Source organism: Myxocyprinus asiaticus, chromosome 40 (genome assembly GCF_019703515.2).
Source record: "Myxocyprinus asiaticus isolate MX2 ecotype Aquarium Trade chromosome 40, UBuf_Myxa_2, whole genome shotgun sequence".
Taxonomy (NCBI): Eukaryota; Metazoa; Chordata; class Actinopteri; order Cypriniformes; family Catostomidae; genus Myxocyprinus; species Myxocyprinus asiaticus.
The window spans coordinates 29,948,975-29,976,789 of NC_059383.1; the positions used below are offsets into that span (position 1 = coordinate 29,948,975).

A 27,815-nucleotide genomic window follows, 5' to 3' on the forward strand; every position below is an offset into this window, starting at 1 on the left:
TAAAATATTGGAAAAAATCAAGTCAATGTTATTTGTGAACTACCCTGGAATATCAGAAAAACAGTTATGAATTACTATCCATTTTACACTAAATAGACCTAGGCTGAATGTGGCATTGGAACTACTATTCACATATAGGACACAATTCTCATTTAAAGGGACAGTTCTCCCAAAAATGAAAATTCTCATCATTTACTCACCTTGATGCCATCCCAGATGTGTTTGACGTTTTCTTCTGCAGAACACAAACAAGGATTTTTTAGAATAATATCTCAGCAATGTTGACCAAAATTTAAAAGCTCAAAAAGTCAAAGGCAGCATAAAAGTAATCCATACGATTCCAGTGATTTAATCCATGTCTTCAGAAGTTATCCAACCAGTTTTGGGTGGAAACAGATCAATTTTTAAGTCCTTTCTAACAGCCCTACCATGCCCTCTTCTCTCTTAATAGTTGTTCTACTTTTGTTTTTGGTGATTTGCTTTCATCATGCATATAATCAACTACTGGGCAAGGAGAATTTATAGTAAAAAAAAAAAAAAAAGACGTACTTTAAATATTGATCTGTTTATCACCCACCCCTATTATATCCCTTCTGAAGATATTGATACTAGATATGTATTGATAACTTTTATGCTGCCTTTGTGCTTTTTGGCACTTCAAAGTTTTGTCACCATTCACTTGCATTGTATGAACCTACGGAGCTGAGATATTGTTCTAAAAATATTTGTGTTCTGCAAAAGAAAGTCATACATGTGGGATGAAAATAATTTTCATTTCTGGATGAACTATCTCTTTAAGTAGAATATTACTGAACAAAAGACAACATACTTGCCATTTACTTTAGCATTTTATTATGATGTTAATGATTGAACAAATAGCAATTGCGGTTAGTTAATAAATAGTGGAATAAATGTATTTTCATTAAGCAGCATAAAAAAAGCAATACAGTACCATTCTATAATAGTGGGTAGGTCACTGATGCTTATCAGAGAACAGCAAACCAGAAGATATTAATCTTACAAGATTCATGCTCCATTTCAGGCTATATGCTTGGAGTGATAAGTCTAAAAGTTAGATGGACCGCAAGGTTTGAGCAAGGAAAATGGGAAATATTGGACCAGAAATGTTTGGGAGTACATTTGAGAATGGACAACCACTGTTGTGGATTGTGTTTAAGACAGTATTTGAAGAGCTGGTACTGGTTTAGACAGCCAGATAAGCGATGACAGCCCTTGTAAACTCATTGCTTGACGCGTAGCCTCCCAGGTCTGATGTGCGCACCTTCACCAAAGAAAGTAATACATTTCATACAGAGTTTCAGCTGTCTGTTCACGTGGATGTGATGTGCACACGTGATAAACGCATGTGGTTTCCTTACAAACTTTCAGCACACACTGGGCACACAAGTTCACTGCTTTTTTAAGACCATGCTCAAAACTAAGATGCTTGTTATCTTCATATTCACTTTAATGAAAAGCGTAATATGTAAGAACAGGGATAAGAAGTCCTCAAACATTCAAGCAATCAAAACAATACCAGTGACTGTTTAGAAAGTGACCATGTTTAATCCATTTGGTTTTATATATTTATTTTTTGACATTGAGAAAAACAGACAACTGACATAAGTCAATTCAACGGATGCATGAATAATTCATGAGACAACTTGTGCGTGGTTTCCAATCAACCCACTCTTAACTGTGCAATGTATTGAAAGATAGGCCGAGCAGCTTATAATAATAATAAAAAAAAAAAAACGAAAATTTTAAACTGGAGTGAAAAAGCAACAGCAGTGCAGTAAAACGTAAAACAATGTCAGACATAATTCTGGTCAAGGATGGATACTGTGAGAAACACTAAGGAAAGTAAAGAAATCTAATGAATTCAAGAAAAAAATAAAATAAAATAGAAACATAACCAGGCAGAAAAAGGAGAAAAAGGAGGTGAGGGAATAAAAGCAGAGGCAATGAAAAGAAAACAAAGTGAATAAATGAAAATGTCGAAAAAGATGGCGAGGACAGGAATAAGGTTGTAACAAGACTGTTTTAAAACAAGTAGCAGGTAAAGGGTGATCCGGGATAGACACTGGGTTTGGAAAGCATCCTCAAACAGTCCGATGGCGCAGGTTGGCCACAACTGCACGGACAAAGTCACCAGTGGTGCTGTAACCCCCTAGGTCTCGCGTCCTCACCTGGGATACACAGATACACACAGAGTCACATACACCCAAAATGGGGTGTGACAGAAGAAGAGAAGGAGAAAGGGGAGGTGAAGACTTCTTAAGAATTTATGTACAAGCACATACTTGCAGATTTTCTAGTGTGACTATGAGGAAAAGCATCTTTCAGGAGGAAAATTTAGGCCAAAACCACAGTTAAATGTCTCCATTGAGAGACGTCTGTGTATTGATTGTATGATAATAATGCATTAAAGACCCCATGAAATAAAAATCAGAGTTTTGTGACTTTTAGTCAGTGTCTGTTATAGCTTTGAGGCCCTTTCAATGCTAATGTTGACAAAACTCACTTTTAGCATTCAAAACTTAGTCTTTGTCTTCTGGGAAAATGGAACAAACATCAAATCTCTCTAGAATGAGAACACCCCCCCCCCCCACACACACACACACACACACAATTATAAATACCACCTGCCTTCGACTAGCAATACAAGAAGCAAATCATTATGAATTGTGTATCTATGTGTATCTAATGGATCTGAGGGCAGTGGCTGGAATTTATTCATTCTGAAAGTGTTGTCAATGCTTTCGTCCATGGTGTAAATGATCAAGTGTGGTTTTGCCAGACTGTAACATAAACTAAAGGCTATAGTCTTAAAGTAAATTACGAGCTCTTCGATATGTCCCACCCAGACTTCCTGTTTCAAAAGAAAATACATCAACACAGGAAAGGAAATATTTCCTAAGGTGACACTGAGAAAATGAGTAAGCAATGTACAGTTTCATTATTTGAAAACCATTGAGCGGTTTACTTAAAGGGATAGCTCACCCAAAAATGAAAATTCTCTCATTATTTACTCAGCCTCATGCCATCCCAGATGTGTATGACTTTCTTTCTTCTGCTGAACACAAAGCTTCAAAAACCACATAGACAGCATAAAAGTAATTCATAAGACTCCAGTGGTATAATCCATATCTTCAGAAGCAATATTATAGGTGTGGGTATATGAATAAATTCTCCTCCCTGCCCAGTAGGTGGCGATATGCACAAAGAATGTGAATCTCCAAAAACAAATAAGAAAAGAATGTGAAAGTGAAGACTGACAGTAAAAAGGACTTAAATATTTATCTGTTTCTCAACCACACTTATATCACTTCTGAAGACATGGATTTAACCACTGAAGTTGTATGGATTACTTTTATGCTGCCTTTGTGTGCTTTTGGAGCTTCAAAATGTTGGTCACCGTTACTTGCATTGCCAGGGGACCTAAAGAGTGGAAATATTCTTCTAAAAATCTTTGTGTTCAGCAGAAGAAAGAAAGTCAAACAAAATTAGCCATAAAGCCCTGTTGAATCAATTGACGCAAGACAAAGAGGTTTTCAAACACAATGAAGCCTAACGCCGAAGCAAAATGACTATCACCTTATGAACCATATTATAATATTAAAACACTTTTAATACTCCTAGTACTACAAATAAATGCCACCATGATTATCATGCTGTTACCTGCATACCCATGTGTATGAACTTTCATCAATACAACAGCTGCATAAATTATGTATATTGAACCTAAACCACAGACACTTTCACTTACATTATCATGTTCTCTAAATACAGAACTCAAACACAAAGGGCACATAGTTCTACCCACCACAAAATCTATTTCCCATTCACACAGACATAAAACAAACATTAAAAGAACAGTTAACCCAAAAATGAAAATTCTCTCATCATTTACTCACCCTCATGCCATCCCAGATGTGTATGACTCTTTCATCTGCTGAACTCGAATGAAGATTTTTAGAAGAATTTCTCAGCTCTTTTGGTCCATACAATGCAAGTGAATGGGTGCCAAAATTTTGAAGCTTGGATTAAAACACTGGAGTCTTAGAGAACACTGGAGATTACTTTTATGATGCCTTTGTGTGCTTTTGAGCATCAAAATTTTGGCACCCATTCACTTGCATTGTATAGACCTACAGAGCTGAAATATTCTTCTTAAAATCATCATTTGCGTTCTGCAGAAGAAAGAAAGTCATACACATCTGGGATGGCATGAAGGTGAGTAAATGATGAGAGAATTTTCATTTTTGGCTGAACTATTCCTTTAAAAACTCTTACCTTGCCCTGCTTAATGACTTTCTTAACAGCCTCAGAAACCATGTTTGCATGATACTCAAGACTGAAAGACAAAGAACCCACAAACATATCAATACAGAATACTTGCCAGTAGCAAAATAAGATAGTCATCCCATTTTATCTTCTTCAAAATCCTGGTTATCTATAAATAATAGCTAGTTAATGGCAACAAACCAAGATGCAAGAAATAAATTCGATTTAGAGGGCAAACAACTCTGATGAGATTCTCACAGATGTGAAAACCATGTTTTGTATGAAAAGACAAGCTAACACTTTTAACAAAAAGGTAAAGGTAAATGTGAAGCTTAAAAGATTATAAGTTAATAAGAGATGATAATACAGAATCTTTACTGTATAAACTGTGGGAGAAGTGAACTCACTTTAGGTGTCTCAGCATGTTAGATGCACTGAGGAGCATAGCGGTGGGGTTGGCGATATTTCTGCCAACTGCATGAGCAAAGGGATGTCTGGCACCCTGAAGACACATTACAGAAACAGTTGTTTACTTTTTTAGAACATATGTGAAGAGATTAGGTTTTGCATTTTATTGCATATTTCTAATTACGCAGCAACATACAAGGAGGCCATGCTAAGATGCGAATATAGCTGCGGCTAAAGGGCATTGTTAGGCCTGACGTGCAGCCTATAACACGTTCAGCCATGACTATATTCAGAATATAGCACAAACTAAAATGCCACACTGCTATTATAAAAGTTACCTTATAACAACAATATTAAGGGCAAAACTTTTCAATAAAACTTTTGTTTATAGCAAATTAATTATGATGCCAACCTCACTATAGAAGATATAGTCCCACGTCCCTCGGCATTCAGGCCTGGAACTATCCATTTAATAATATAAAATGTAATATTTTTTATAACAATATAATAGTAATATTATTAATAAAACAATAATTCCTTTAATGATGAATGAGAAAACAGAAAAAGAATTAGACGCCTACCGTCTCAAACACAGCATACTCGGCGCTAAAACTCTCCCCTGGAACAACACCTGCTCCGCCCACCAGCCCTGCAGCCAGGTTATCAATGATGTTGCCGTAGAGATTAGGCATCACGAGCACATCGAACTGGTATGGATTCTGCACAAGCTGTGGACCGCAGAACAACACACTAACTACGTTTAAAGTTTAGAGTATCTGGCACTCATTTACAATAAAAGAATAGTAAAAATACCTGCATGCAGCAATTATCAATGATTATGTTTTCGTATTTAATCTTGGGGTAAAGCTCAGCCACTTCTGCACAGCTCTGCAGAAAGAGACCATCCCCGAGTTTCCTGTGGAGATAAACGAGGCAAGTCAGTTTTTGTGTTTAGATTTGAAAACTGTCTAAGTGGAATAATCCCTGTTAAACTTACATAATGTTCGCTTTGTGTACAGCTGTCACTTTGCTTCGGCCCTTTTTGGTGGCGTAGTCGAATGCAAATTTGGCAATCCGGCGAGATTTCACTCTGGTGATGATCTTCAGGCACTCAACCACTCCGGGAACGCTCTGCAAACACATAAATGCAGCTGTATATGCAAATAATCAAACAATTAAATCAACAAACCAAACAAATCAAAAGAGTTGTTTCTTTTTTACATGTTGTGAACAGTTCGATTTGGAAAAGCACACCAAATGAACCCATTTATGTTAACAGCAATATAAGCAGTGGAACGGCGTTTGGCTCTGATATTCAGCAGGCTAGATGATGATACATTAATGCAAGGGTTTTCAAACTTTTTCATGCCAAGGACCCTCAGTTATGATAATCCCTTTACAAGGGATCCCCTTCCAACAATGTAGCCTAAAGGCAGTAATATTCTGTATTTCCACGTATAAAGACTCATTTATGCTCGCTCTCAGAAACACAAAGGGGCTGTCATGGGGTGGTACCCTCAAGGGGCCTTTTCTGTAACTAGTTAAAATGTACAACTTGTTTTGGGTTCATAATTGTACCACAAGGACCTACATTGTACCTTTAAAGGTACATTTATACGTTTTGTTCCTCTGGGAACAAACAAAATATACCTTTTTGTCTCCTTACGGGTGAAAAAAAATTACCCAAAACAAGGATACTACCCCAGTGACGGCCTCATAGCCTAAAAAAAAAAAATAGTAAGCAAGATTTAATAAAGACGTTGAAAACCCCTGGGTAAGTGCATTTAAAATGGAGCTTTCATTAATAAATAAGCAGAAGAGTAAAAAAATACGTGTTGTGAGCACAGCAGGTACCTCATGCTCCAGAGAGCTGTATTCTCCCTCTGTCTGCTCACGGATGATGACCAGATCCAGGTTATTGTGACGGGTGCTGTAACCTGGGAGGCTGTTCACATGAACTACATTGGCAAACAAGTCCAGCTTTCTCCTGCGCATTGTAAGAAAAGCAATCAACTAATGTGAATACAAGCAGGTAAATCAGATAAAAAAAATATAAATGATTGCTCGTCTTTAATTTAAACTCATATTTAATTATAAATTACTATTATCACTTATATTATGTTGGTACTACATCAAAGATGTACCTCAGTCTCATTTCATATGATGCCAGCTCACCCTTGTACTCCATGGGAGTGTGAATCTTCCCTAAGCACAGAGAAAATTAATCCAACATACTCAAATTCAAATCAAACCAACTTCTTAGCATATACCAAAACATCAATATATCAATAAGCTATATTAAAGGAATAGTTCACCCAAAAAATAAAATGCTCTCTTTATTTACTCAACCTCATTCTATCCCAGATGTGCATGACTTTCTTTCTTCTACTGAACACAAAGAAAGATTTGGATTTTCTTAAGACTTGAGTGGTTATATCTATATCTTCAGAAGCGATATGATAGGTGAGGGTGAGAAACAGATAAATATTTAAGTAATTTTTTACTATCAATCTCCAATTTCATGTTCTTCATTTGTTTTCGGTGATTCCCATTCTTTGTGCATATTGCCACCTACTGGGCAGGGAGGAGAATTTATTGTAAAGGACTTTTTTCTCACCCACACCTATCATATCACTTCTGAAGACATGGATTTAACCACTGCAGTTTTATGGATTACTTTATTTGCTTTTGGAGCTTCAAAATTTTGACACCCATTCACTTGCATTGTGAGGACCTACAGAGCTGAGATATTCTTCTAAAAATCTTTGTGTTTAGCAAAAGAAAGAAAGTCATACACATCTGGGATGGCAAGAGGGTGAGTAAATGATGAGAGAAATAAAATTTTTTGGGTGACCTATCCCTTTAATTATAAAAATGTGATGCATGACTTCAAATGACTTAAGATTTATTGAGTTCAACAACATTACCTTTAATGGCGACTCTGTTGTTCTTCATGGAGGCCAGCACCTCATCCAGTTTCTCTTCACTGGCCATGTTCTGCACCTCGCTCAGATGAAACTCCTCAAACTCCACAGGAACATCAGCTGCCTAGATGGCAAGGTGAAATGGGCATTAGGGTCAAAGGGAGATGCAAGTGTAAAGCATGAGAGAGGGCCAAGCTGGACTAAAGGATGATGGAGAAACACCACACCATATAAGTATATATAGTTGAAGTCAGAAGTTTACATACACCTTAGCCAAATAGATATGAACTCAGTTTTTCCACAATCCCTGACATTTAATCATAGAAAACATTCCCTGTCTTAGGTCAGTTAGGATCACTACTTTATTTTAAGAATGTGAAATGTAAGAATAATAGTAGAGAGAATGATTTATATCAGCTTTTATTTCTTTCATCACCTTCCCAGTGTGCCAGAAGTTTACATACACTTTGAAGTGCCATGTATTTGGTAGCATTGCCTTTAAATTGTTTAACTTAGGTCATACTTTTTGGGTAATCTTCCACAAGCTTCTCACAATACGTTTCTGGAATTTTTGGCCCATTCCTCCAGACAGAACTGGTGTAACTGAGTCAGGTTTGTAGGCCTCCTTGCTCGCACACGCTTTTTAAGTTCTGCCCACAAATTTTCTATCGTATTGAGGTCAGGGCTTTGTGATGACCACTCCAATACCTTGACTTTGTTGTGCTTAAGCCATTTTGCCACAACTTTGGAGGTATGCTTGGGGTCATTGTCCATTTGGAAGACCCATTTGTGATGGCTGATGTCTTGAGATGTTGCTTCAATATATCCACATAATTTTCCTTCCTCATGATGCCATCTGGTGTTTAGTCCTGCATACTATTGTTTGTACAGATGAACGTGGTACCTTCAGGCTTTTGGAAATTGCTTCCAAAGATGAACCAGACTTGAGGAGGTCCACATTTTTTTTCTGAGGTCTTGGCTGATTTCTTTTTATTTTCCCATGATGTCAAGCAAAGAGGCACTGAGTTTGAAGGTAGGCCACACCTCCAATTCAGTACACCTCCTATCAGAAGCTAATTGGCTAATTGCCTAAAGTCTTGACATTGTTTTCTGGAATTTTCCAAGCTGCTTAAAGGCACAGTTAACTTGTACGTAAACTTCTGGCCCACTGGAATTGTGATATACTCAATTAAAAGTGAAACAATCTGTCTGTCTGAAAACAATTGTTGGAAAAATTACTCGTGTCATGCACAAAGTAGACGTCCAAAACGACTTGCCAAAACTATAGTTTGCTAATATGAAATCTGTGAAGTGGTTAAAAAAATATGTTTTAATGACCTCAACCTAAGTGTATGTAAACTTCTGACTTCAACTGTATGCAAGTACCTTGAAAACCTCTTTGACCACAGTCATCAGCTCAGGTCCGACTCCATCTCCAGGGACCATGGTGACCTTGAAGGTGCTGTCAGCACGTGCCGGGGGAGCCTCCGGGACATTCTGACTGCCAGTCAAACTCAGGGAGCGGGCGCACAGCGGCTGCAACCGGGCACCGCTCAGACCCTGAGGGGTCAAACATGCTACAGGTCAAATACTTTATCACGAGAGGACATTACATGAAGATGTTACTGCTCTTGAGCTTGAGATGAACAGCTCCAACTGTTATTTCAAGAATATCTCCCATACTTTTCATTAACAGACATGACACGATTATAGCCAGTTACACACATAAACCCCATCTCTTCAAATCATTTTCTCTCTCTCTCTCTCTTTAAAAACAAAAAGGTATCTTTCTAGTCATCAAGGTGTATCAGCACTGGCAAAACATAACAGCATTTAATGTAGTATTATACTGTATTGTGTGTAGGCATAATAGTATGTAATATACTATTTTTTATTTACTGTATATAATACAGTAAGCATTTGTAATCAGAAGAAAAGTACCATGGTTTTAGGACATGTTTAATGGTGATGATGCCATCGTATATTTTATGGGAACTATTAAGATCTTACCATCAGACACCACTGTATCATGGTACCGTCACAGTACTTTTTACTTTAAGGGAGGTAATGTGAGCTCCAGTAACTCGTTTGATTCTAGACATCCACGGGATTGCTAATGGATCTCTCCAGTTAGCTGTCATCTAATAGTTTGTTTTCTCTACGTATAAAGCCATGTGTTGAGTCTCTCTGCTTAACTTTAACGAAGTCAACACATTCAGTACACATATTGATGTTTATGTTAGTGTTTGTATTTGGCCGTGTGGCTCCGAACGTAAAGACACATTTGTAATCTTTCATTATGAACTCCAAGCAGCTGACAATATCGTTCCTAAACACTCACCTTTGCCAGAGTACATAGGTTTGCTCTCAATGCGGACGCCATCATGAACGTAAACTGAAAAGAAAGCTCACAGTGGTCCCTCTCCTAGTGAACCTGTAACCATGAGTTGTGTGCTTGTTTCTCTACTGCCACCAGCTGGAAGCGAGTGTTACTAACATCAAGTGGATATCAGGGAGCCGGAGCCCACAAGGGGTCCTCAAGATGATTTTAAATGTATTATTTAAGTTAAGGAGCTATACAAATAATAATAATAATAATAATAATAATAATAATAATAATAGTAATAATAATCCTGCTAAAAATTTAGATTATTGACTGAAATATCATATTACTTTATTCTTATAGTTTTCACTAAAAAACATACAGTTCTTGAAACCTTTGGAATAATAATAAAAAAATCATAATAAGACTATTTTATTGAGAATTATTTCAATCTATTGACAAGTTTCTGTTAATAAAATAATTAAAATTCTAAGTTATAGAAAATTAATACTACCAAGTCAAAAAGATAGATAAAATAAAACACTAAGCACATTTATACTAAATCCCGGTTAATAAATTAAGAATTTACATATCATACAATGCATGCAAATCAGAATACAGCGAAGTATGGCAGTAGTCTGATATTCACTTTTGAAAGGTATGACAGATCCTTTATGGAAGTAACCATAAGCCACATCACCCCAATCATACTGATCTTGTTATAAAAATAATTTATATATATATATATATATATATATATATATATATATATATATATATATACACACACTATATTGCCAAAAGTATTCACTCATCTGCCTTTAGACGCATATGAACTTAAGTGACATCTTAATCCATAGGGTTTAATATGATGTCGGCCCACCCTTTGCAGCTATAACAGCTTCAACTCTTCTGGGAAGGCTTTCCACAAGGTTTAGGAGTGTGTTTATGGGATGTTTTGACCATTCTTCCAGAAGCGCATTTGTGAGGTCAGACACTGATGTTGGACGAGAAGGCCTGGCTCGCAGTCTTCGCTCTAATTCATCCCAAAGGTGCTCTGTCGGGTTAAGGTCAGGACTCTGTGCAGGCCAGTCAAGTTCTTCCACACCAAACTCGCTCATCCATGTCTTTATGGACCTTGCTTTGTGCACTGGTGCGCAGTCATGTTGGAACAGGAAGGGGCTATCCCCAAACTGTTCCCACAAAGTTGGGAGCATGGAATTGTCCAAAATCTCTTGGTATGCTGAAGCATTCAGAGTTCCTTTCACTGGAACTAAGGGGCCAAGCCCAGCTCCTGAAAAACAACCCCACACCATAATCCCCCTCCACCAAACTTCACAGTTGGCACAATGCAGTCAGACAAGTACCGTTCTCCTGGCAACCGCCAAACCCAGACGCATCCATCAGATTGCCAGATGGAGAAGCGTGATTCGTCACTCCAGAGAACGCGTCTCCACTGCTCTAGAGTCCAGTGGCGGCGTGCTTTACACCACTGCATCCGACGCTTTGCATTGCACTTGGTGATGTGTGGCTTGGATGCAGCTGCTCGGCCATGGAAACCCATTCCATGAAGCTCTCTACGCACTGTTCTTGAGCTAATCTGAAGGCCACATGAACTTTGGAGGTCTGTAGCGATTGACTCTGCAGAAAGTTGGCGACCTCTGCGCACTATGCGCCTCAGCATCCGCTGACCCCGCTCTGTCATTTTACGTGGCCTACCACTTCGTGGCTGAGTTGCTGTCATTCCCAATCGCTTCCACTTTGTTATAATACCACTGACAGTTGACTGTGGAATATTTAGTAGCGGGGAAATTTCACGACTGGACTTGTTGCACAGGTGGCATCCTATCACAGTACCACGCTTTAATTCACTGAGCTCCTGAGAGCGGCCCATTCTTTCACAAATGTTTCTAGAAGCAGTCTGCATTTATTTATTTATTTTTCATTCTGTCTTTTCAATAATATCACCCTGAATTGTCAGTTTGGAACAGCTACACTTGTAAACATGACAAACACATTCACTAGATGATTAAATTTGTGTAGAATTACTCAATTGTGTGGAGTTTGTGCTGTGTTTGTGCACACAAACTGAAGTCATGCCTGAAGATCCTCTATGTTTCTTCATTGGACAACTAAATGAAACAAAGATCTCTTGTTAGGGTTTTTAATAATACAATGATTTTTAAAGGCATTAACTGTAGCAAGTTTTTGTACATTCACTAAGCCAGTAAATACTCAACAGTCCAGTCATTGACACGTGTAGGCTATATTTCTGCTCTCGGTAATGATGTTTTCTTTTCATGAATGTCAGGACAATGCAATCACAGATAACAGTCACCTAAAGTGGGACAAAAAATATTTTTTTCATTTTCACTTTTAAGCATACAGTGAGGATAAAATATAAATATAAAATTCATTACTGTATTTTCACTAGCAGCTCTTATTTCTCTTACTATTTTTGCAACTTAAATTATTGTATTCTTATCAGCAATAAATGTACTTACTAGGCCAAGAAGCACCAAGCCTGCACCAATGTTCAGAAGTGTTGGTACAATATTGAGTTTTCTTGCCTGTATTACACAAGTTACACGACTACGCCTTTGGTGTCTAAACAAGTCAGTTCTAAACTCATCTTAAATAGCATAATGTGAGTCTTATATACAGTATAACATTAGTTAATGTCAAACTGTCTTTACTTACTATAAAAACTCACCTGGCCAAATACCATGGCATCAAAGCCAATGCCATATCCCTTGATAATGGTCCTGAACTCCTTGCCATCACTGTTCTTGTAATATTTGGCAAATATGCCATGATTTCACAAAGCCACATGCATTTATATGAAACCTTACTTTTTCTCAGAAACATCTTTTACTAATTGCAAACTCCACCTACTTGGAGTTGTACGCAGGGGCCACATTATTTTCAGGGTCTTTGTTGTCCAGTCTGCGAAGTCTGAGCCAGAAACGCAACAGCCTTTATCGCTCATTATTGTCGCTTTATTTCCTTTCCCGTTCACTCACAGTCACAAGTTCAGTAAGTTATTAACTTTCCACGACGGCGCAGTGAAGCCCAAACATTTACGTATAAGCTTCCCCTTAAAGTGCCGTTTCACTTTCTTCTACTAGGTACATTCTTAACAGAGAACCATGACAAGCTTGCAGTTGAAGCTGACCGTTGCTGTATTACAATATGATCAGTTCAGGAACAGTAAGAAAATGTAATAATTCGATGAAACTAAGCCATAAACGATATGAAAACTAAATTGACAAAGTATAAAACATAAGTAATGAATCCAGTTAAACCTGGTTAAACATGTTGCATAAAAAAATAAAAAAATAAAATAAAAAATAAAAAAAACAAAGCTGGTAGCTGTGTTTTGGAACATGATAGCTAGTTTAGCAGGTCCAAGCTTGTCCTGTTCCAAAAAACAGCTTGAACCAGCTAGAAACCAGCCACAATGTTCCAAAACAAAGTTAACAGCTTAAAGAAACAGATCTTTTGCTCGCCCTCATACCATCCTAGATCTACATGACTTTCTTCAGCAGAATACAAAGATATTTAGAAGAATATCTCAGCTCTGTACATCCATACAATGCGAGTGAACCAGAACTTTGAAGCTCCAAAAAAAAAACAAACAAACAAAAAAAAAAGTAATCCATACAACTCCAGTTTAGTCTTTGTCTTCTGACATGACCGAATCAATTTTGGATGAGAACAGACCAAAATATATTTCTTTCTTTTCCACTGTGCAGAGTGCTAAGAAGTGTAATCAAGCTTGAAATCATTATTGCCAAGGAAATGGCTGATGTCAAGATTTATAGTGAAAAAGGAGCTATATTTTGGTCTGTTTTTCCCACCCAAAACCAATTGGATCACTTCAGAAGACATGGATTAAACCACTGGAGTCAAGTGGATAACTTTATGCTGCTTTTAAATGCTTTTTGGAGCTTCAAAGTTTTGGTCACCATTAACTTACATTGTATGGACCTACAGAGCTGAGATATTCTTCTAAAAATCTTTGTTTGTGTTCTGCAGTAGAAAGAAAGTCATGGATATCTGTGATGGAATGAGGGTGAGTAGATGAGAGAATTTTCATTTTGGATGAACTATTCCTTTAAGATGGATTTCCAATATTTTGTAGAGACACCATTTCCCTGCTGAAAACAATAAATAAATAGAGCTAAAACCAGCTTAGACTGTGGTTTTAGAGGTTTTTGGTCATTTTAGTTGTTTTATACTTGGCAAGTCTTAGCTGGTATCTGGTCAGTTAGCTTATTTTAGAAGGGTTTTTGGGGACGTAAAGCTGGTCAGACTGGGTGACCATCTTAAACTAGCAAAGACCAGCTTAAACCAACAAAGACCAGACAACCAGCTTAGGCTGGTTTCAGCTGTTTTCTCAGCCAGGTTATTTAAACCTAATTTTTTTCTACAAGAAAAAAATCAGTATTGTGCTGAGTAGGCAGCAGGAAACACATACAGTAATATCTGATTACATTCCATAAACACAGAGGGAGGAAACATTCCTCCCATGCCCCTTCCCATGGGTGCTGAATGATTTTCTGGAACATTGCTATGTTGAGTGTCAGTGTGTTACTGCCTGTTTCAAATGATAGGGTCACAGTGAGTGCAGGAATTCAATTTTGAATTAATTTTATTCTTAGTGGTTACACAAAATGCTTACATGGAATGGAATAAATGAGAACATTATTAGATGTATTACAATTATAGGGAACACTTTGAATAACTGGCTATTTTAAACAACAATGTGTATTTCCAGTTTGTTTATGAGAGGAAATATTTTAAAATTTTGGGTTTAAATGGCTCCATCTTGCCGGGTTCCATGGTTTTTACCACCTCCTGTGCAGAGAGGATGTCCTGGTGGGCCTCATCAAACAGCTCAGCCCCAATTGCTTCTCTGACTCTGTCTTTCCATGCCCTGAGCTTGGGTCTGTCCTCAAACACATCCAGACCAGCACCTACAGGCTAAAACAGATAATAGTTTAATCAGAACTGTCAAAATGTTATCAAGTGTCAGAAATCTGTCCCTTAATCAGCAGGATATCATACTGTTTTGTCATGTCTACATATCTTGATGAATGACATAAAGCTGAAGTATGAAACTTTTTCTGTGTTAAAATGCTTTCTCCTATCCCAGTTTAATATGCAAAGACATACAAGTAAGCTATTCATAGGTTAATGTTCTCGAAAACTTTAAGCTCTGTGTTTCTGTGGCACTATGAAAACTGCTGTTTGTTTTGAGTGACCCGCTTAGACCCGCCCCTAAAGTATAATATTACTCAACCAATGCCGTGAGTTGGTGAGTTGGGATCTCTTTGTTTGGCCTACGGCAGACGAAGCATATTCAGAAAGCTGTTTAGAAACTAAAGTTAATTTCTGCAATTCCGTTTGGTGTCGCTAGTGTCACAGAAATTACATACTTCAGCTTTAAAAGGATAGTTCACCCAAAGATAAAAATTCTCTCATCATTTACTAACCCTCCAAACCTAATGACTTTCTTTTAATGGAACACAAATGGAGATAGGAGAAGGATATATTAGGCAGAATGTTAGGCCTCAGTCTCCATTCATTTTCATTGCATCTTTTTCTCCACACTATTCAAGTTAATAGGCAACACTCGGCCTAAGAAAGAAGCTCAATAGTCTGAGCATACCTGCATGATTTCCACAATAGCAACAAGATCGGCCAGTGAGATCTGATCACCACCAATGAATGGTTTGTCTTGAAGAAAGTTCTGCTCAACAAGATTCAGTGATGCATTAAGATCCTCTATTGCAGTGTCCATCTTTTCTTTAGGAATCTCTACTCCCATAGCTGGAATCAGCACCTACAGCAATAATGCAGTCTTATCACATTTGAGTCAGTTTAAAAATACCATAATTACACTAAAACATGCCTATAATGGCAGTCCTAATTTATGTTATGACTGACTGTGTAGTCTAGTAGTTGAAGCTAAGTATAAATTAATTAATGAATGTTACACTTATAGAGTGCTTTTCTGACACTACACTCTAATCACTTTACATTGATGATGCGGCAGCAGCCATAGTGCACCAGTACGCTCACCACACACCAGTTGTTGGTGGAGAGGAGAGAGTAGAGTGATAGAGCCAACTAATGAAGGGGTATTATTAGCAGGCCATGATTGATAAGGGCCAATGGGGGGAATTAGGCCAGGACACCAGGGTTACACCCCTGCTCTTTATGAGAAATGCCCTGGGATTTTTAATGACCACAGAGAGTCAGGACCTCAGTTTAAAAATCCAAAGGGCCGTGCCTTTTTCCAGTATAATGTCCCTGTCACTATACTGGGGCGTTAGGACCCCCTGCTGGCCTCACTAACACCTCTTCCAGCAGGAACCTTAGTTTTCCCCAGGAGGCCTCCCATCCAGGTATTGACCAGGCTCAACCCTACTTAGCTTCATTGGGTAACCAGGTGAAAGTTCTAGGGTGATATGGCTGCCAGCCAATAAGAAAGTAGCAATAATAAGTAAGTAAATGTTGGGAGCAATGGGAGTGAACATTGCTGAAATCAAAGTCCTGCTCATTTCACCAGAGTGCCTTGAGTAAGAATACTTAATAAGAATACTGCTAATAATTTTTTTTTCAGATGTATAATTTGTCAACATTATTAACAACTTTGGACAGTTGATTATATAATAAATGTGAACTCATTTAAGCTAAGTGTCATCAGGCCTGTGGGTGGGGTAAATGAGCTACAACAGGTTATAGGATAGGAAACTGTCCTTGCAGTAGAGATCTGCAATAGATTTTTCACTGACAAAATAAATCAGAGTGCAACTTTAAATGCAACTTACCAATTCCTTTATATATCCAAATTGTATTTAACTAACCTCTGACATTCAGATCACACAGAACTGTCTTAAAGGAACAGTTCACCCAGAATTGAAAATTCTCTCATAATTTACATGTGATACCATCCCAGATGTGTATGACTTTCTTGCTTCTGCTGAACACAAACAAAGATTTTTAGAATAATATTGCAGCTCTGTAGGTCCTCACAATGCAAATGAATGGGTACCAAACTATTTTTGGTGAAGTGTTTACTATCAGTCTCCACTTTCACATTCTTCTTTTGTTTTTGGCGATTTGCATTCTTTGTGCATATTGCCACCTACTAGGCAGGAAGGAGAATTTATAGTAAAAAAAGGGCTAAAATATTCATCTGTTTCTCTACCATATTGCTTCTGATGATATAGATTGATGTACTTTTTGGAGCTACAAAATTTTGGTACCCATTCACTTCCATTGTGAGGACCTACAAAGCAAAAATCTTCCTTTGTGTTCAGCAGAAGAAATAAATCATACACATCTTGGATGGCATGAGGGTGAGTATGATGAGAGAATTTACATTATTGGGTGAACTATCCCTTTAATGTGTTTGCTGCTTTTCACTCACCCTGAACCAGAGCATCTTGGATCCATGTATACGTATGGCAGAGTGTTGCCATGACAGATATTCATTTACTTTGGCACGCTTCTGCAAGTCGGCTGGGTACCAGTGGTCCGGAGTGTGGAACTTCTCGGCCAGGTACACCAGAATTGCAATACTACAGGATAATTCTGCATTAATTTACTCAAACAGTTTCACAAAACACAACACAATAACACAACACAGCCAATCTTTCGTAGCTATCTCAAGAGCCCAGTGAAAAGTTTCGTTCTTTCTTTCTTTCTTTCTTTTTTTTTCTTTTTTTTAACTACATTCAGTCTTTAGGAAAGGTTAAGTAAAACAGATTATTAAGTAGGATTACAGACCTCTCAGCCAAGCAAAAGTCTCCATCTCTGATTGCTGGTAACTTTCTTATCATGCTGACTTTCCCAAACTCTTCAGTATATTGCTCACCTGAGGGACAGAAATATGCAATATGCATACGCTTTGAACAAATAGACCAACTGTAGTAAATCTATCAGAGCACCCTTTCAATGAACTTTTGAACACAATTTGACATAATGCAAGTACTTGTTGTTATTGCCTACCTGCACTAACAGCAACAATGTGGAACTTAATAGGACAAATATGACAATCAGAAATAACAAGGCTGGATTTCATTATAAAGCGAAGAACATTAAATGGCAAGTCAACAATCAGGCTTTGCTTCTGATGAAGATTTTTAATGCTGCCAGATCAAACTAAACTTGCACCCGCAAGTGCAACAAACATAAGGTCAGATAATACTTTCGTAATGTCGCATACCGTCAAACAACGCAATCTTCTTGTAGTCGAACTGGATGTTGTTTTTCTTGGCAAAGATGTAAACAGAACGACAAGGCTGCGAAAAAAGATCCAAGTAAATTTCCAAAGTCATTTTTAAAGGATCTGATCTCTATAGGCTACTGAAACACAAACTGTGAAAACTGCAACAGAATCTAGCCTATCTGGACTGCTTTAGAAATATCGCCTACTACTACACCACACCCCAGTAAACTATGATCCCATTTCGGGGAGGGGGGAGGGGGGTCGCGGGTGTTGAGGTCACAAATATAAGGGTACTCGCCCTTTAAAATAGTAAGCTCTTAAATCAGCCTTTTCTTCAAGAATCCAAACGATGCTCTTTTACATACAAAACATAGCCAATTCTTTTGGAACATAGTCCACAAGTCATTTGGACTACTGTTATGATGTCTTTATACTGAACCTTTAATTACTCTTTATAGTGTTTATCCTTTTTGAACCCTGAAAGCTCCTGCTCACTATAAACTGTTATTCTATGGAATAGAGCTGCTTAAAATATCCATTTTTATGTTCCAAGAAAAAGTAACAGCATATGGGATTTGAACAACATAAGGGTGAGTAAATGAGTGAGTAAAAGTACATTTTCCATTTTTAGGTGAACTACTTTAGCTGGTGGCTCATTTTTTGAGCACAGACCTGACAAGGACATACTCAACATAAAACGGTCTCTTATAAAAAGAAGATGCTGTTCAAAATTCTGAATTAAAGACATTAAGAAATGATTTAGAAAATCTTAAATTGATTGTTAATGATTACCTAATAATATCTGCACTAAAATATATGACACTAGTCTGTCCTTGTCACAACCAGTCTGGCCATATCCGCCACATCCTCACACGGTTCTACACCTGCACTGTAGAGAGCATCCTGACTGGCTGCATCTCCGCCTGGTACGGCAATAGCCCCGCCCACAACCGCAAAGCCCTGCAAAGGGTGGTGCGAACTGCCAGACACATCATCGGAGGTGAGCTTCCCTCCCTCCAGGACATATATACCAGGCGGTGTGTGAAAGAAGCTCGGAGGATCATCAGAGACTCCAGCCACCCGAGCCATGGGCTGTTCTCACTGCTTCCATCAGGCAGGCGGTATCACAGCAGCAGGACCCGCACCAGCCGACTTCATGATAGCTTCTTCCCCCAAGCAATCAGACTTTTGAACTCTTGATGATCTCCCACGATCAAATACATCAGCACTGCACTTCATTACTCTACTTTATATCTCACACCGGACTGTCATAAATTATATTATTATTATATTATATTCTCTCTTAACAACACAGTGGCAACTTACTGTCAACCAATAGCCTGAATTTCAGTACAGTACAATACAACCTACTGTATATTTTATATATACTATATATACCTTTTTTATTGTATAATGTGTATTCTATATTGTGTGTATTGTATACTGTACATTGTATGTTATTATGTGTATATTGTGTTGTGTGTAATTATGTGTATATTAGATTTTAAATTGTGTTGTAAATCTGATGTTTAGTGTAAATTGGTATATGTCTTTATCACTGTCACGACTACTATGTTGCTTGGAACTGCTTCCAAGAATTTCACACACTATTGCACTTGTGTGTATATGGTTGTGTGACAATAAAAGTGATTTGATTTGATTTGATATCTGATTATTGGAGTATGTAAGCCATTCCGAACTCAGCCTCAGACACTATCTAGAGCGCATCTATACCTGCTATTTAAATTGCTTCATGGGAATAATGTCTTCTCTTTGTATTCATTAACTAGGTACAAATATGGAAGTAAATGCCCCAACATTGGCTGATGCATTATTATAATAATCTATATTGTAGCTTTATTTCACCAACTATTTTTCTGAATAAATAACTAAAAATAAATAAAATGTTTGGAGGTTCATTGGTCCTCACTATAGTTGATTATTAAATGGGCAAATAAAAGTCTCAAAGTTGTTCCTCTTCAGTCTTCTCTTGATCAAGGAATGAAGTCAAGTCAAGTCATTTTTATTTGTATAGCGCATTTCACAACACACATCGTTTCAAAGCAGCTTTACAGAAAATCATGCATTAACAGAAAATGAAACTGTAATAGCTATAATGTCTTAGATTCATCATTGTGTAGTTTGAAAAAATACGATTGTGAATTGTTTAAAAATAAGTAATTTTTACAATTTAATAATAATTGTATTAAGAAACCCAGTGAGCTAGCCGAAGGTGACTGTGGCAAGGAACACAAAACTCCATAAGATGTTGGTTAATGGAGAAAAATAACCTTGGGAGAAACCAGGCTCACTGTGGGGGCCAGTTCCCCTCTGGCTAACATCATGAATATAATGCCAATATTACTTATCTATGTGCAGTGCAAGTAATGGTTTAAAATTATTAAAGTAAGTGTTAAGGGTCAGTGTTTAAACAAAGATTTTGTAAGAACTGTAAGATGAATAACTTATGTCTTTGAAGTTCATCCTGGATTAACTGCAGAAGTTCACATAGATGCATTGTCCTTGTTAGTTGTCTGATGAAGGCTTTTGTTGCCAATTAATTGATAGTCTATGTATTCCATTATAAGAGTGTAGTCCATCATTGAAATGCAAACATATTTGTCTGCTGCCTCCTCGAAGCAAACTCTACATCATCCAAAAGCCTCTTAATGAATTACACAAATAATTTAATACAAATGCATTTTTATTGTTTTTCCAAAACATAACAGAGCTGTTATTTGTACAACCCCATCAAACACAAACTATTTTCCACGTGTTTGATATCTACTTTTAGTCCATTTCATGTCTGTGACACTATTATATTATATTTAAAAAAAATAAAGGCATAATGCTGGTTAGATGTATTTTATTATAATTGTTTTCAATTTATCAGTAAAATGATTATTTTCAAATAATCATAAATAAGGGGAAATATGAAGCTTTTAATACTACATATTCTTAATCCCTTAAGAACAAACAGTTGCACATGGACAAACATTTGGTCCTTTAGCACACCAAGCAACAAAACATGTCCCACTCATTGTATCCTGAATTGGAATCATACAAGAATTCAAAGATAGAATGTAAAGTCTTACAAGAAGCTCAACATCGTTCCTTTCTTCCCAACCTGCCATAGCTCCAGAGAGTAGAACCTGATAACCATACTAAAACAGAACTAAAACAGAACAGAAAGGACAATCAGGATATTAAATAGTACAAACCCTACAGCACAAAAGAGGGGTCCAAAAGTCTGAGACCACCAGATAACTAATTTAAATATTAAATTAAATAATTACTGAATTAAAAAAACAAAAACAAGTCAACATGAATTTTAAAATCTCCCTAGGGTTTTTTTTTTTTTTTTTTTACATAAAGAAAATAGCTCAGTTGTTGCCCATGGTTCTCTATGTTTCTATTTTTGTTATTCTAAATCTTTGATTTACTGTGGGGTCCACAAGTCTTAGACCACTGCGGAAATTGCTTCTGTTTCGCTTTTTTTATTTAATGCAATATTATCATTACAAATTATATTATCAGCATAACATTTTGAGTGTTAAATTTGTTGAATTGAAATATTTACATGAATTTCAGAATTTCTTAGTATTCTTCTTTGTATTTGGTATAACCCCTTTTGCCAAGGAGTATATGTGCTTTAGCTGAAGCATGGAAATCTGACCTTTCATTCCAAGGAGTTAAAAAGACCAGTGTAACATATTTGTATTGCATTGCATTGAATAAATAAATAAATAAATAAATAAAATCTAAATAGTGCAGAATCATAAAAAAAAAAAAAAAAAAAAAAAGTATTCTTCATTCTGTCAAAACTGTAAAAATATTTTACATTTTTCAACATCTTTAAACTTTGTTTAATTCTCAGGTTTAAGAAAAAAGAAAAGAAAAAAAAAAAGAAAAGAAAAGAAACAATATGTTTAGGTCTCAGACATTAGGAGGACCTCTTTTGTACCTTTACATGTTCATTTTGCTGCTTTAAGCTCAAACTCTCCTGTCAGGAACTGGAAGATTTTGTCACTGTGCTCCTCATTCTTCTCCGCAGTATCAGTCAAGGTCAAGAGTTTGACGTGGAGATAAAAATGTACACCTATCCACAGAGGGCAACATCGTATAAACCAAAGCTTTTTAATTACATAGGTACTGCTACGATACTCACGTCTTCTGGTTTTCCCAAAGCTGCAGCTCTTATGGTGCATAGTCTTTTCAGAAAATCTTGTGAAAAGTCCAGGTAGGTAAATTTGTCTCTAAATCAATGAACGGCATTATTTCACAGTTTCAGCTGACAACTCTCGTTTGGAAGGCTGTGTGCTAGGTAGGACGCGTCCTTTGAAGGCTGCAGTATACCGAGTAAACGAGACGGCCTTCGTAGGACAAACGGAAACGGAACGTATCATGGTTGCTATGACAGCACGCCACTCTTTAACAAGCGCGAGCGCTTTGAGTGAGAACGGAACAAAGTCCATTTAGAAGGGAATGTATGAGGTACATTTTAGGAGGGTTATAATGATGTTAAGAGAAAAGAAAATAGATTTTACAGGTGTACTTTTAGTCTAATAATTTATTTTAATTATATATTAATATAAGTATACATATTATATACTCTGCACCCATCTACTGATGTACTTCAACTTGGGAATTAACATTACTTGCGTTTGAACATCATATTTACGGGCAAATTGGCGTTATTTCTTTTTTAGACATTTCCGTTGAAGCAAAAAATTGTGGGTTGTGAGTGCCCACGAAGGATACACCTCTTGCATCCTCCGAATTCCCGTGAAAGAAGGTCGCATTCGAAGGCTGTATTCGGAGTGTCCTATGAAACGAGACAGCCTCGATGACGTATGCGGCCGACAAACGCGACCTCTGGAGGACGCATCCTTCCAAACGAGACACAGCCAGTGACCCGTTATAGCCACTCTTCCTGATGTCACCCCACCCATTGTGATTGGTTGAAAGAAAGAGACGCCCGTTCAGTGTGCTCTGTGATTGGTCTGTATCCCAAATTCCCCCACGCCTCCAAAAAGTATATGGCAATGCAATGACATGATATATCTAAGTTTACAATAGGGTTTTGGTATAAACTGAAGATAGTATACTTCAAAATGCGTGTGAATGAATTTGCAATTTTATTTAGTTTCCAAGCTGCAAGCCTGATTCAATCTTCTGTTCTTTTCTGTTTGTGTAAAGTAAAAAATATAGTCAGTCAATCAGTCAGTCAGTCACTTTCAAACAAACACTCTATAATGCTTAATCAAGTGTGCTTATTTAGTTTGGAAGTAGTGTCATATCAATAGAGCTCAGGCTGGTTTTGTAACTCCAATTTCAAAGTTCATTAGATCAGAGTACATAAATACTAAACAAGTCTGTGACATGGAAACACTATCCCAAATCGGCCCGATCCAATATGGACAATACAGATCTGAGCACCATGGGAACTAATTATGTATTTATATGCCATGTGACATTTGTGGTCAAATAACAACCAAGGACCAAAAAAGAAAAATAAATAGCTACTCTTTAATAGTACAACCTCATTTACATGATCTCATATTAAAAAGAGCGTATTTCACAATTACAATTATAAACACAAGTAATACTCATTAACTGCTGCAGATATTCAGATTCTGGAACAATAGTTTGTTTGTCTACATTTAGAGTTTTTATTCGATGATCTACCAGGTTCTCCTTTAAACCAGAGACGACACACCTAAAAAGGACAACATATCAAAAGGTCATTCACAAGCAAACAGTTATTAGACAGGTCATATTACAAATTACAATTAGTACAATTATTATACAGATTCTTGAGTATTTCTTACAAAACATATTCAAACAATGGTAACACTATACAAAAAGGTTCCGTTTTTGAACATAAGTTAATGCATTAAGTATCATGAACAAACATTTAACAATATATTTTTGTTACAGAATTTATTAATCTTTGTCAATGTTAGTTAATTAATAATACAATTGTTCATTGTCAGTTCATCTTAATTCAAAATGCATTAACTAATGTTAACAAATATAACTTTTAAAAATGTATTAATACATGTAAAAATTAACATTAACAAAGATTAATAAATGCTGTAAAAGTATAGTTCATTGTTAGTTCTTGTTAACTAATTTTGTTAATGTTAACAAATGGAACCTTATTGTAAAGTGTTACCCAAACAATCTTGCAAAAATGTAATATCTTTGCATTGTTAGAGAAATGCACATCACATGCCACATGTTGACAGAACCGTCCAAAATGGGGACCTATTCTTATATTGATGTAAATGAGAGGTTTACCATGTGAGAGTTTGCACTGCTTAAGAGCTTCATTGAAGCCTTCGCACAAGCTCAGATCAGCCTGAGTTGTGGCACAGTCCAGGAACTGCCGCACCTCAAAGAGACATGGGCCAGGCTGAGATGCTGGAAGTCGTGAGGGCTCCTGCAATGCACAAATGCAACAGACAAAGATAAAAGTAGAAATTCAGAAAGACAAATACAAGAAAAGAGGGTCTAACTAATACCATGCTTTTTCTCAGTCTCCTCCATATGCTTTAGAAAGACATAAACTATGTGCCAAAGATGTCTATGATGTGGCTCAACAAACAGGATGACCCAGTCTGAGAGCGTTTCAGGCTAGCTCTCATAACGCACCTGATATGTGGGTGCTGGTTTGGGTGCCTCTGAGTTGCTGCTGCTGCCTCCACTGAATGCGCCTGTGATGGCACTGCCCATCACATGTCCTACGGCTGAGCCGACGGCCACTCCAGCAGCTGTGGTGGCCATCTGGGCCATGAGGCCTGGCTGCTTGGGCTGGACTGGAGCAGGGGCCACTGCCATTGAAGTAGGTGGTGAGGGAGCTGGAGCGTAGGATGGGGCAGGAGCACTGAGAAGAAACAAAGTTGAAATGTGTTCCTTAACTTGTTTCATGTAATGTCTATTAACTAGTTAAAACACAGTCTAACATAAATAAATGCCAAATGTCCTCTAAACTACAAAACAATCGTATAAGTATGGATGCAAGTGAATGGTGACCAAAACTTTGACGCTCAAAGCACATAAACACAGCATAAAAGAAATCCATATGACTCTAGTGGTTTGATCCATGTCTTCTGAAGTGATCCAATCAGTTTTTGGTGAGAACAGACCAAAATATTACTCCTTTTTTTACTTTAAATCTTGTCATAAGCAGTCTCCTTGGCAATCATGATTTCAAGACTGATTACACTTCCTAGCGCCATCTAGCACTCCGCACATGCATAAAGCACTAGGAAGTGTAATCGAGCTTGAAATCATGATTGCACCTAAAGACTGCAATGGCAAGATGTACTGAAAAGTGAAAAGAAGTTATATTTTAGTCTATTCTCACCCAAAACCAATTATATCGCTTCAGAAGACATGGATTAAACAACTGGAGTTTTATGGATTACTTTTATGCTGACTTTATGTGCTTCAGGAGCTTTAAAGTTTTGGTCTCCATTCACTTGCATTGTATGGACCTACAGAGCTGAAATATTCTCTTCAAAATCTTTGTTTGTGTTCTACAGCATAAAGAAAGTCATATGCATCTGGGATGGCATGAGGGTGAGTAAATTATGACAGAATTTTTATCTTTGTGTGAACTATCCCTTTAAACTGAGTCAGTTAAACTTTGCAGAGACATCTTTGAGCTTCTGGCAACCTCAGATGGAAAGAAGATAAGGTAAATCTAAACCTGGCTTACATCATTAAATTACAGACATTACACAAAAGACAAACCAAAAATAAATAAATAAAAAATACTCACAAGGTCACAAGGTTTTCAACAAATGGACAGTAATATGGTTTTGTTTGACCTTTCACCAACTGTTCTGGATAAACTTCTTTAAAGGAAAGGGAATGATTGGATCCCCTCTTTTCTGAGCAAACAAACCATTTTTTTTACATTCATGAGAAATAGTCTAGTGATTTCCATATGCAGTCTAGAGTTGTTCTTAAATTCAGCTTACAGCACATTACAAAACTATCAGCAAATCTGTGTCAGATACCTCGCTGGTGCCGGTGAAGGACGACTGCGACTTCCTCTTGCCATTGTACAGGTAGATAACTGAAATCAATGCAAAACTGTTTAAAAAAACGTTGCAGACAACGATGAAGGTACTTAAATCCACTGTGTTCACGCACAAACTGAATGACAGCCGAGCCGACCCACGTGCGTATGACCTTGTGTGGTTAATACAGGCACAGCGCTTGCGCGCTTCTAGAAAAGCGTCACAATTAATTTTCTATTTTTATTTATTTTTTTATTTATTTTTTTATTTTTTTACGTCGATGTCTTATGTCACTTATTTACATCAGTGACCGAGACAGTTCATCTGACTCTTTTGAGACTTTCTAGAGGGTTCCTTGTGCCTTGTTGTGTTTGAATCTGACGAAAATGTAATACAATAAATAAATAAATAAATAAATAATTAAACCCTCCTCAATACTGTAATGCAATTAATAGCCTATAGGTGAAAAGGTGCTTTATTGTCATGAAAATAATATCACAATACAACAACACAAGAAATTGGTCCTAGACTACACATTCGTTACGCAAAATATGGGCTTAGTTTCTTTTATTTTTTATTTTCTTTTATTTTGGGATGAAATATGACTTTTCTTCGTGAGATCTCATTTGCCCATCCATTTACCAAGACTATACATAGGTTACCAATAGGCAGGGTTGGGAGGGTTACTTGTTTTGACTATAAAAAATCTGCCAGTACAGTGAGACAAAATACACATGTTCAAAATACATTCTCTGAAAAACCTAAATATCGTATGCAGTGTTGTTTCTAAAACAAGATTAATCAAATTAATCTTGTTTTAAGGATTTTTAGATATTTTTACAGGAAAACAATAAAACAATTATTATCAAGAATACGATTTTTGCCCTAATATCAAAGATCTTACTAGAAAAAAAAAAAAAAAAGAAATTATGATCCAACTTGAATTTTCTTGATAAAAAAATATGATCGTACCTGGTAACGTGCATGTAAAATGGCTTGAAATAGCATTTTAGTATAGCATAAAGCTGACAATTTACACAAGGTTTATTTTTATATTACCAGGGGGTAAAAGTCAAATTTGTGTGACTCCAAAATTGCTTCAAAATTAGGCTATTATAAAATGTAAAATAAAATAAATAAATAAATAAATAAATAAATAAATCACATTTTCTCTTTAGTTTTCTAAATTATCTGTTCATAGAAAAAGCTTAATCCATAAGACTATCATAACTGCCGCAATTACTTTCATCTTTCTTAAATCAAGTCGTAACAAAATAACAAAACATTAGTCCTACCACAAGATGGCACTAAGATATCGTTGTGTGGTGTGATTATTGGTGTCATCGCAGTAACGTGCCAGCACAGGACTCTTGTGTTGTAATAGGAACAAGTGTCATAATGGGGTAATTTCAGTTTGGGATGAAAAGAAAAGAACAGCAAAAGAGATAAATGCTGTTTTAAACACAACTTGCTTATATACTGTATACCCTACTTAGGCTTTAATGCAGAATGTTAGATTTATTGCTTAAACCAAAATTCCTGTAAAGTTTAAATAATAAACGTCTTCTTGGAAGAGAAAGGGGTGTGAACTCGGTTAA

The 27,815-nt window shown here is 36.8% G+C and overlaps 3 protein-coding genes across 5 annotated transcripts; all 3 read right to left on the minus strand.

Annotated features, from left to right (window-relative positions):
• Nucleotides 1-890: 890 nt before the first annotated feature.
• On the minus strand, nt 891-10,088 carry LOC127431235 (isocitrate dehydrogenase [NAD] subunit beta, mitochondrial-like). 3 transcript variants are annotated; one of them, XM_051681574.1, is made up of 11 exons: nt 9,961-10,088; nt 9,006-9,179; nt 7,623-7,743; nt 6,840-6,900; nt 6,550-6,682; nt 5,693-5,826; nt 5,509-5,611; nt 5,277-5,423; nt 4,695-4,789; nt 4,297-4,357; nt 891-1,282 (listed from the first exon to the last, which is right to left on the minus strand). In XM_051681574.1, exons 1-11 carry the CDS (start codon nt 10,003-10,005, stop codon nt 1,205-1,207), a joined length of 1,152 nt encoding a protein of 383 aa, XP_051537534.1. In that variant the 5' UTR covers nt 10,006-10,088; the 3' UTR covers nt 891-1,204. The 3 variants fall into 3 exon arrangements, 2 of the variants coding, with proteins under 2 accessions (XP_051537534.1, XP_051537533.1); XM_051681573.1 differs by having other exon boundaries at nt 891-2,189; XR_007895550.1 differs by lacking the exon at nt 891-1,282 and adding an exon at nt 5,108-5,156 and having other exon boundaries at nt 4,328-4,357.
• Nucleotides 10,089-14,578: 4,490 nt separating this feature from the next.
• On the minus strand, nt 14,579-18,407 carry LOC127430607 (glutathione S-transferase theta-1-like). The gene is made up of 5 exons (XM_051680498.1): nt 18,182-18,407; nt 17,743-17,830; nt 17,384-17,534; nt 15,617-15,790; nt 14,579-14,928 (listed from the first exon to the last, which is right to left on the minus strand). Exons 1-5 carry the CDS (start codon nt 18,291-18,293, stop codon nt 14,728-14,730), a joined length of 726 nt encoding a protein of 241 aa, XP_051536458.1. The 5' UTR covers nt 18,294-18,407; the 3' UTR covers nt 14,579-14,727.
• Nucleotides 18,408-23,693: 5,286 nt separating this feature from the next.
• LOC127430611 (coiled-coil-helix-coiled-coil-helix domain-containing protein 10, mitochondrial-like) lies at nt 23,694-26,410 on the minus strand. The gene is made up of 4 exons (XM_051680504.1): nt 26,215-26,410; nt 24,842-25,073; nt 24,488-24,629; nt 23,694-23,903 (listed from the first exon to the last, which is right to left on the minus strand). The coding sequence occupies exons 1-4, from the start codon at nt 26,256-26,258 to the stop codon at nt 23,884-23,886; spliced, it is 438 nt and encodes a 145-aa protein (XP_051536464.1). The 5' UTR covers nt 26,259-26,410; the 3' UTR covers nt 23,694-23,883.
• Nucleotides 26,411-27,815: the final 1,405 nt, after the last annotated feature.

Coding starts and splice junctions, on each gene's coding strand:
- LOC127431235 (XM_051681573.1), bottom strand. CDS start 10,005: ATGATGGCGTCCGCATTGAGAGCAAACCTATGTACTCTGGCAAAG. Junction 9,180..9,960: donor ACCTATGTACTCTGGCAAAG/GTGAGTGTTTAG, acceptor TTGACCCCTCAG/GGTCTGAGCGGTGCCCGGTT. Junction 4,790..5,276: donor AGTATGCTGTGTTTGAGACG/GTAGGCGTCTAA, acceptor ATGTGTCTTCAG/GGTGCCAGACATCCCTTTGC.
- LOC127430607 (XM_051680498.1), bottom strand. CDS start 18,293: ATGACTTTGGAAATTTACTTGGATCTTTTTTCGCAGCCTTGTCGTTCT. Junction 15,791..17,383: donor CCAAGATGCTCTGGTTCAGG/GTGAGTGAAAAG, acceptor TTATTGCTGTAG/GTGCTGATTCCAGCTATGGG. Junction 14,929..15,616: donor CTATTGTGGAAATCATGCAG/GTATGCTCAGAC, acceptor TATCTGTTTTAG/CCTGTAGGTGCTGGTCTGGA.
- LOC127430611 (XM_051680504.1), bottom strand. CDS start 26,258: ATGGCAAGAGGAAGTCGCAGTCGTCCTTCACCGGCACCAGCGAG. Junction 25,074..26,214: donor CCTTCACCGGCACCAGCGAG/GTATCTGACACA, acceptor GTTTCTTCTCAG/TGCTCCTGCCCCATCCTACG. Junction 24,630..24,841: donor AACCAGCACCCACATATCAG/GTGCGTTATGAG, acceptor TGTGCATTGCAG/GAGCCCTCACGACTTCCAGC.